The following is a 10,526-nucleotide window of genomic DNA, read 5'->3' as shown; positions in this document are numbered from 1 at the left end:
ACACATATACAAAAAGGAAAAAATAAAACCAGCAAAAGTCTCAATGATCAAAGTATTGCAAATGTATTACAAGTAAAAGTAAATTTAAAATAACACTGTGTTCCTAAGTGATCACAGGTGTGGAAGAGAAAAAATTGAGAAGAGTGTGATAAAAACAGCCAACTGTGAATCAAAGTAGAGGAAATGGACACCACTCGAGAATTTGAGAGTTATGAACACAAATGAAAAGGGCCAGAAGCCTGTCAGAGCTGAAGTAAAAAACATTTCAGCCTTATCAAATAATTAGAAGGTCTTCATCAGGACAGTAACAAAGAGAACCCACCAGGGTGCAGGTCAAAGTGTTCCAGTTGAACTCCCTGAAATGAAGAGTTGAGGAGTTTACTATGAACCATGAGGGGCGATGTGCCCCAGTAGCACTGCTATAATGAAGGGTTGGTGGATTATTAACCACAATAACGAAAACACTACCTGTACTGTCCATTTAGCCTAGTGGCAGGCTACCTTGTGGACTATCACGTAGCTGATAAAAACATCAATCAAAATTACGTGACATGTGGGTGGTCATGCTCCAGAAGAGAGTAACAAAGCGTTCACCCATGTGTTGAGAATTCTCGAAGATCAGTTGTTACTGAGATTTGACAGGTGTTATGTCGGAAATTGTTGGGTCTCTATTCTGAATACTAGAGACCCAAGTGAATCCAGGGAGATGGAGTGGCTTTCATGGATCCCTTCAAATTCTCATACACACATTCCTGTGCCAATGTCAAAAGCCAATTTCCTTTCAGTTTTCTTGTGTGATGGTTGCAGTACTTGCCGCCGGATTTCTCTACTTACTAGCTGAGCATGTTAATCCACAAAACTACTGCAGCTACCTTGTAACTTCACTTTCATTTCCCGGACTACTGTTAACTAGAAACTGAAAGAAAGTTACTCAGTTCCTCACGTTTTAGCAGCGTAAATCGTAATAAATACATGGTCTAAAGACATAAGAATCTGTTTATGCACCAACAGGGTTCTAGCTAGACACTGGATGACAGCAGTGTGAAGTCTATCCATCTTGGATGCCAAGGATTTGTTTCTAGGTAGATGTGACTTCTGGTTCACTCAGGGTTGCATTTAACACCACTTTTGCCTCTAAGGAAAACATGACTCCGGGTCAGTTCAACTTGTAAATATTAACAGTTTAAAATTATCAAGATGGTGAGAGGCAGGAATAGAAGTGACTTCCTGAGCAAGCTTAATAATTAAAAATGTCTTTGGTGCTATTCTTTCTTGTTTGTATTAGACACAAAAGATACTCCTTTTGCCTTTCAAATTCCTAGTTTATCGCTCTTCAACTGAATCAAACACCTCTTAGTCTCAAAGCCTTCCTGAGTTAACTTTTTTATACACCAAAAGTCTAAGGAGCTACAGGTATTCTTCCTTCCCTTCCCCAAAAAACATTGGTTTTGGATTTGAAAGTGAATTTGTTTGCCAAGTGTGTGGGTAAACCAAGTCCAAGCTGGAGAATCTAGTCTGAGTAGGAATCCAAACTAACCTCATCAATATTAGCCTGAGCGTCAGTGACTTGCATGCAAGATTTAGATGGGACCGTGGTCTTTTAAGGACTAGTTGGGACCGGGAGATTTTATGTTAATTGCACAAAAACACACGAAAGAGTATGAAGATATGTTTCATTAGCAAATGCTCTGTGGGTGATGATATACTCTAAATACACCTGGACAGCTGAAACGATTGGCCATCACCGCATTTTATGTTGCCACTTTCTGATATATGAACTACTTTGTGGGTGGGTTTGGAGTTTCAAGACGGGCATAAATCAAATGTTTCTACGTTAAGGAGCCATGACCAATCATCAGACCACAAGTCCATCCTTCAGCTGGAATGTGGTGTGCTTCTGTAACATCTAGCCATTTATTTCTTCATGGCTGTGCTTTAGATTAAGGGTCACTATTAATAAATCCAGCTGCACATGCAAGTCCCAAAGTCTGAAACTCCATGCAACAAACCCATTTTTTCAACAAATGATTTCTACAAATTGTTACCATTGATTTTACAGGTGTTTTTAGCTTTCATGTTTGCAAATACCTGTAAAACTGAGTCGCATTAGCTTTATAAATAAAAATTAATAAGATGAATCCAATGTTTCACTCCTGCTCAACTAAGTCACCAAACATGTTCCTAAAGTTCAAAATTCAATTGAACGATATTTTCTGTTGGAATGTGAACTATGTTATCAGCGAGCATCAATGAGGCATTTCTGTGCTAGGGTGGAAGATATGCAACAAAACTGGAATAGCAGCAATTTCTTCCAAGAGGTTTGTCATGTGGAATGTATTGCATCCATTTCAGCAAATGATCAGGGTATTGTGGTGTACTCCCATGCTGTAAAAGGTAAACAACTTAGAAAGCCTTAGACATGCATCATATAACCCTTAAGAAATCATATTGCATATTAATGTGAATGTGTATGTGCGCAAGTGATGTAGAGTGCACCTTGCTACAAATCAACAGAGCTGCATATGAATGGATAATACACCAATATTAATCCACTTCAAAATACCGCAACAAAACATAGCAATTGCATGATCTCTACCACTTCAACTTACAAGGCGAGGCTGCCCACAGTGGCCACAAACAATGCACTCACACTGAGCATCAAGCCTCCATGCAGCAGGCAATACTTTTTTTCTCAAGTAATCATAGATACGTGACATCAGTCTAAATTCGTGATTCTTATCCATTTGACATCAGTGGAGCCCCACTGAATCATCATTGGAACCCGTGGACTCCCGCTGAAACATTATTGGAATCCGTGGACTCCCACTGAATCATTATTGGAATCTGGGGAAGCCCACTGAGTCATGACTTGAAGCCGGGGATACTTGCCTTAGCAATTATGATCTGAACCTCAAAACAAAACACAAATATACAGAAACAAGCATTCATCAAACAAATACACAAATGATGGACTATTTAATTCATAATTATAAGATTTTTTTAAAATTTAATTAGAAAGGTGGGGCTTTACTAAATTCAATTGAGGTAACCTGTTGTCCATACTGTTTTCTGTCTGATGCACTTGCACTGCTCCTATGAATGAATCTAAGGACACCAACTTCACTTTCAGCCTCTATTGACAAATTCCTTGACAACATTTTCAAACATTCAATGTTACATTTTGCTTCTTAATTTATATATGTACTTTATTAATTTGTAGTTATTTAATTTTCTAAGCAGTCACAGACCCAGTGAGTAGGTATCACGGGTCCCATGACCACAGGTTAAGAATCACTGTTCTAAATCATTAAATAGGCACTTTTCCTTCCTTATGATATTGGTAGCTCAATAGCTGTTGAGATAAACTGGTTCATATTAATCCTCTTCCTCCTCTTCATCTTGATATTTGACGGGCCAACAAGTGGCTTGGTAGTAATGGGGAGACTTTACCAGATCTGTATTCAGGGTGAATACTTTCTGGAGATCGCTACATTCTCCCGAGGAGGTAGTCAACAGTAGTGTCAACAGCGTGGGCAAAAACAACATTGGTGGTTTCTTCTGTTTGAACTCCACCGACGACTAGGAAGATTTTTCCAGTGGCTGTGACGTTGATGAGGTAGTTGGCGGTGGTACTGACGCCAATGAGGTCGACTGTGTTGGTACAGTCGAAGGAAGATGCTTCTGTTGGGAGTGTTCTAAGGGTACGGGTGCCTGATTGGTCACTGTTCAACTTGTCCTTTTTTTAAAAGGACACAGATCAGCTATTAAGCTGAACCTCGCATTCCCTTTACAGCCTATTATATTGATACATATTGCTTACTCTGATACCGTGGGACTCCCACTCAGACGAGGTGGAATGATTCAAGCATCCGAATCTATGAAAGATACCCCAATACCAGAGAAGACCGTGTTGTGCACCACATGACCCCAGTTTTCCAGCACGTGGCATCAGTTAAGGGGAGAGGTGCTCATGTTTGGGCAAACAAAGTTTTAGCTAGACTGCCTGTGAATAACATGGTTTCTGCTATAGATAACTTGAGATCGACTGTACTTTATAATGTCACTTTGAACCCCAGGATGGAAAACAATCTGGTTGGTGACAGCAACCCATCTGCAATTCTATGGTAGCTTTCTTGTGCAATATGAGTAAATGCGCCACTGTCTACTTCAAACAAGTACCCTAATCTACTCAAAGATGAGTTTCTTATGTTTGAGCCCTCCCAACTCACGTTATGCCACATGATATTGGCAGTCCATGAATTAACCTGGTGAAGAGTCGACAGTGCAAGGGGATCACAAAATGAGCTGGACCCCCCTACAAAGAGTAGGTTTCCAGCTAGTGTCTGGAGGCTCTCTATGGTTGTATGCCATTACAGTTTTTGCAAACTCACCAAGAACATGTGATGCAGCTTCGGAAACATGTAATCCTCAAATGGAGAGGGTAGGAGTCGCTCAACCCCACTCTGCTCCATTCTCTTCCCGCAAGGTCCAGCCACCGCTGCTCAGGCACCTTCCAAAACCTCTCTTCTCACCCTCGGCTCATAAGGTGAACATTGTTTCACGGTTGGCTGGTCTGACATTACCTGGTACTGTAAGCCAAGAACGCATGCGCTGTTGCACTGTTACATACTATAACAGCAAGCTCTTGGATAAAAGGCATGCATCACTACCATTACCTGAAAAAGATCGCTCGTATTGTTCCTGGAGCTGCTTTATTGCATCAAATTGAGTGTTCTCGATTTCCAGTCGAAAGATTTCATGGGTAGCATTGAGGTCGTCGACCTACCAAACAACAAGCGTCAACATTCCATTAGAGCAGCACAACTCTGTGCAAGCACCGACCGCCAGTCAGCCACCAATCGTAGACGAGTACATTTTCAAGTACTGCAAGTTACAGTATTGTTAGCAGGTAAAAATGCAAATGTAAAGCAAAACACATTTCTCGTAATTAAGTTTCTAATGTTGCCATAAATGCAGCTAAAAAATAAAGCCACACAAAAAAAACTCCTGCCCCAGCAGATCGGGCCTCACGCGTATCAGAGCAAGCTGTTCACTGGCAACGTTTTTCAATTGGACTGCAATACTAAAATAAAGCACTAGTGGCCATTCACAGCATTTCAAAGCAGAAGGTTTTCAGCTCGTGTAGAGGGAATCACCCCAATAAATAAATAACGAGCACCCGCATATTTGTGGCTTATTCAAGACATTCAGAAAAAAGGACAGGCAGACAAGGGTAGAAAGACCAGGAGAAAGGAAGAGAGAAACAAAGAAAAACAAAGATAGGGAGATACAAATTCAGTAAAAGGCAGAAATGAGAAGAAACACAGGGAGGAAGAACAATTTCAAGGATAGAAAGAACGACACAGACCTATGCAAGGAGCAGGTAGGGAAAAGTGGAGGGAGATAAAGACAGGGAGGAAGAGAAAGAATGACAGAGAAAGGAAGAGACAGGGGAGAGCGAGAGCAAAGCCTTGGAGAAGTCCGAGAGAGACAGGGACGGGAATGGACGGAATAGACAGAAAGACCAGGAGACAGTGGGTGGAGGAGACAGAAAGGCAACGACAAACAGAAATACATGAACAGTAACAAGGGAAGCAGGAGATCTGGAAGGATAGAGACAAAGAAAGGTGTAGAGAACGACTGTGAGATGGGAAGTAAGAAAGGGGAGAGAAACAGCAACTTGGAGAGACTAAAAAGGACAGGGGGTGCGGAAAACACCAAAAGATACAGGATGCAGACAAATTAGGCAGAGAAAGAACGAAAAGGAGGGACACTCTAAGCTTAATCTACCTTGACTTCCATCCACCAACCTATCTATACGTTTACATCTAGCCATCTACTGTGTGTCTATGCACCTTTCTATTTATTTACACATATACCCATCATCTACCAATCGACATCAAGCCAATGTATCTTTCTCCCTCTACCTGTCCAATGAAACTATTTCCAGAGATCCATTTTTAGGTCGAGACTACTAGACAGCACATGCGCTGCCTGCTGCAGGACGTATTGTGGTCTACCAAGGACAGTGATGGGCTTGGAGCCTGCCACGAGAGCTTACCTGTCCCTCATTTGCATGCTTATCTGGGTCCTAGCTTGCAACTCTTTTTTCGCTCTCTGTGGAGCGTTGCCTTTTTATCATCTCCTGATTGACCTGTTTCTGCTTCCTCCTCTTGCTTTTCCAGAACCACTTTTTTCTTTTTGTGTTAAGCACTTCGTCAGTGCATGTGGTTTTGAGCTGCCTATCTCATGTAGTTCTCTCCCCCTGCACTACGTGTTGCTTTGTCGCTCATGTTCTTCTCGTTCCCCCTCCATGTTGTGCTTCATGTGTGCTTCTCCCAAATGCTTCTCTGCTCCCTCCGTGTTGCTTCCCCCACTCTCCTCTCTTTCCAATGTTGCTTCCCGCCACCCACGCCCTCAGTGTTGCTTTACCCCACACCAGTGTTGCTTCAAATCCCTACCACCCTCACTGTGTTGCTTCCGCATTCTGAGTTTCTTCCACTTCCATCTGCTCTTCCCCTGTGTTGCTTTTGCGGCCTGCTTCCACTTGCCACGTTGCTTTCATGTTATCCACTCTAAACCATATTGCTTCTACTTCCTACTTTTAAAAAACCCCAAATGCTTTTGTTTGTTTTATTTTCTTGCTAGCTACCGATCCAACACGGATTGGTGCCTAAAAAGAAAAAAGAAAAAAAACAACACCATCCTATGTTGGGCACGCACATGCCTAAAAAATTACACAGGAAACAGCGTAAAAGGCTTTTTTTGTTTTCTTCAAACTTCAACAATACTACACAGAATATGTGTTGCTGTGCAGCTTGGCTAAAAACCACTGGCAAAGCAAAATGGTGCCAAAGGTGAGGCAGACTGCCTTTGCCAATGCTTGTTGTCTGTTCATCTGTCTCCCCAATGCCCTCCTCTCTGTGTATGTATCTTCCTTTAGTCACCTCTATTAATTTACCGAGGAATCTGCCCACCACTGTCAACGGAACAATATCTTTCTAGCTGCCCGTCCCTATCTTTCTGTGTCCATTTATCTCCATCTCTTCCTGTCTCTCTCTTACTAGGTCTCTATCAGCCCCCCAAGCCTCTGCTATCTCCGTTTCCCTCCCTCCCTCTCTCTAAATTCAGGTCTATGTAACACACTCTCACAACATCTGTAGAGACACCTGCTTCCTGGGCACAATCTGACCTCACATTTGTGGGGCGAGCAGCCTAGCCCTTTGCGTAGAGTGTTTTTTTTTTAATACAGTTACAGACCTTTCCTTGTAGCTCTGCCTTATATTTCTCAGCTTCTTGCACAAACAAGTTCTGCAGCTTCTGGAACTCCTCGGTGTAATAGTCTTTAAGCTTCTCCTCTCGGTCCTCGAGCTCCAGCCGGTGCTGTTCCTTCAGCTTCTCAAGGATGCCTTCATAGGCGGCTTGCAGTTCATTCTTCTCTTTCTCTAGCTTCTCGCAGGTGTAGGAGCTTGTTACTGGAAGAGGGGATCAGAGAGGACATTTAGAAGGGACATCTTATAAACAAAGTACCCAAACGAGCGCTCACAGCAGAGACACTTACATGCATCAAAAGAGGCATTAATTCAAGAATGCAATTTCAGACATTTATTACTAGGTAAAAGGAAACTTCTCACATTTTACCCCGTAGCAGAATATCATTTTTAAAAAAACACCAAAATAAAAAACCCCCAAAACATTTACACTGCCTACAAAAAACATTTACACTGGCTAAAACAAATTTTACACTGCCTAAAAAACATCTTTACCTTCACACTTCCTAAAAACATACATCTTTACACTGCCATCCACAGCTAATTAAGCACTTTGACAATAAGCTTGATTTGCACACGGCAGGCGTACATCTGATGGGTTCAAAACAGACTTCGTGTTCACAAAGCCACTGCGGATCCACGCCACGCAACCCGAGGAACAAGTGGAAGGTTTACAGCAGAGTGTATGTGAACGAGGCCAGAGGCACAATTGTGTACTTCAGGCACTGCCCGGGGTCTGTTATTCGCCAGGTATTCAGCTTCACTGCGTGCATCAACAATGAAAAGTGTGGCGATTTTTCATGTGAAAGTAAACTCGGGTTCACAGAACAGGATTGTCTAAACAAGGTGTACAATGCTGTAGCGTATGCAGATGAAGCGTCTCTACTTTGGAAGACTACTACTGAAAATGATTACAAGAGCTTCTGCTTCACACAGTAAAGTTTTACACCGCCACAGAGACAGCTTAATAAATAAACTAGAAAACTGCATTTCCTCTAGGCCTGGTTTTAATTATGGTGGCGTATTAGGTCCCCGCAACAACAAAAATATTCTAGAATCGTATTATTTTTAGGATATTTTTCTGGAAAATATTAAGTGATTTCACCCATTCTTGATTTCCTCACACATCAATTACCTTTAGGAATATCAAAGTAGTTTAGTAAAAACTTACCTTTGTAACATAACTGATTTTACATTTCCTAATGTATTTTCGTTTGATTTGTTAACTCAATGACAGTTGGTGGAGGGGGGAGAAATGGGCAATCAGCGTGCCCAAGTTTGACCATAACTGCCACGGTGGAACACATTTTATATCCAAATCTCTTTTGGACAAGCATTTCACCGATACAAGCCACTCTGGTGATATCGATGTATCTTCCTAGGATGGAACTTTTTGACAGACAGTGTGTGCTATTGGCCATGTGAATGAGGCCAGCTGCGGTTCTTGGAACGTTCATGGTATGTGTCCCATACCACAAACTGGTCGGAGTGTATGAATGAAGAGAGATCAAGTCAAGCTACTCTGAGAAGATTTCCATGAAGTTCTGATATTAGAAAGAAAACAAAGATCCAAGTCACGCAACCCTCTGGTGTCTTAGTTCAGGCTGAGAACGAGAACAGGTGAGATATAGCTTCTGCAGGCACTACCTAGCCAGAAACCATAAAGGAATCAAACAGTAACTAATACAACAGTATTCAACACTTTCCTGGTTAGAATCAATATTTAAGCACCATTGATAATATTCAAGTGGCTTTGACCAAAGCTTTCACTAGGCGCGTTTACTAGGGTAACATGGATATATCTAACTTCTCAGGGATCAAGTAGTCGAGAAGATCTGGGAAATTTGGAAAAAGCATAAAGTACAAAACTGCAGAGCCAGAAAAGCTGCCAAAGCAGGTAATTAATCGAAATGGCTGCAACATTCAGTGTATATTTTGTCAGCGGCCTCTGACCCGGACACATACATCTTAAGCAGAAGTCCTCTGGAGCATCTTTAAAAGGAATTCACTCATCAACCTTTATGACAAGCAGGGTCAAATACCTTCAACCTCCGCCATTTCAAAGATTTAAAGCGGACATCTTAGAGACAGACTAGTTGCTGTCCAATCCATAACGAACAATTTTGCAAGATATGCTCTTTAATACTTGAGAAATATCTTCGATTAAGTTCACCTCAAATATAATTTATTAGAAATATATTAGGCTCACTGCTACTTTAGTGACATTATCAGTGCGTTCTAGGCTCTCATTACAAACACCAACAATCTCCAAGGCGTGAGTATAGTAATACATTTGAGTGGCCTTCAAAACCAATTATTAAAAGACAAGGCCCGAGGGTCTGTAATTAATAAAAAATAACTGAAGTTTACAGTCATATCACACACACGTCAATCTATTAAGTGCAGTTTTCTTAGGATGCTTACATTAGACAGCTGCCAGAAGAGGAGCCCAACAGCTGTATACCGATGAAGGAAAGATTACAAACTTCTGGCGGCATCCAAAAGCTTAGTGGATTTTTTAAGGATTAAGGTGAATTACAGAAACGTTTTCAACCATTCTACGACAATAGTAATACCATGCATAAAATGCTACTTACAGAGCTTGGAGCATTGCATGTATATACAATAGTTGTACTAAAACGAAACTGATATCCCGTATTGCTCTTGAATGCGCATAGGCTTGAGGCTGTACTGGAAGAAGGGTACACTTATTTATACAATGAAACATAACGTGGATGTTTCAATCGATGAGGTAGTAAGCATTTTTAAATGATTATCAACTTTTTTTTTTTTTAACATTACTGGGATAAAAAAAGAAGCATGCAGTAATTCTGACTGAGCGCTAACCAAAAATAGGTTGCTTGGAGTTCTGATATACCAAACAAACCAATGGCTTAGGTGGTAATGTTTACATTTCTATAGAGATGTATTTATTTCGTTTCCAGACGCTGGGGTTGAAGTTCCAGGCACTGTGGCACCATTTCCCTGTAAACCTGCATCAGTGACCAGAACTTACACCAGGAAAAAGAAAGTTAAGGTTTTTATTTCTGCTCTAAACTCTAGAAGGTTCAACACTGAAGTTATATAGCCCCAGACAGAGGAGTTAATTAACAAGATACCATGCAGACTATTTACCCGGCAAATTTGTTGTCAAATTATTTTTATCCAACTAAGTGCAGTAGAATAATGGAAATGAGTCCTGGTTTGTTCATGAATTACAGAATTTTTAGGAGAATTAAATACAAATTAAAAGAT

At 41.1% G+C, this 10,526-nt stretch overlaps 1 protein-coding gene across 5 annotated transcripts in view; it reads right to left on the bottom strand.

The window, feature by feature from the left end:
- Nucleotides 1–10,526, bottom strand: part of MTUS1 (microtubule associated scaffold protein 1) — a 1,021,263-nt gene that overhangs the window by 59,962 nt on the left and 950,775 nt on the right. For all 5 annotated transcript variants that reach the window (XM_085641999.1, XM_085642001.1, XM_085642000.1 and 2 more), the window contains 2 exons: nt 7,261–7,475; nt 4,677–4,782 (listed from right to left, as the gene is read on the bottom strand). In XM_085641999.1, coding sequence (XP_085498125.1) covers nt 4,677–4,782; nt 7,261–7,475 — 321 coding nt within the window. The remainder of the gene's footprint in view (nt 1–4,676; nt 4,783–7,260; nt 7,476–10,526) is intronic.

The sequence above is a fragment of the Triturus cristatus genome, chromosome 2_2 (genome assembly GCF_964204655.1).
Source record: "Triturus cristatus chromosome 2_2, aTriCri1.1, whole genome shotgun sequence".
Classification (NCBI taxonomy): Eukaryota; Metazoa; Chordata; class Amphibia; order Caudata; family Salamandridae; genus Triturus; species Triturus cristatus.
Note: the sequence above shows the minus strand (reverse complement) of the source record. Positions and strands in the feature narration are given on the sequence as shown.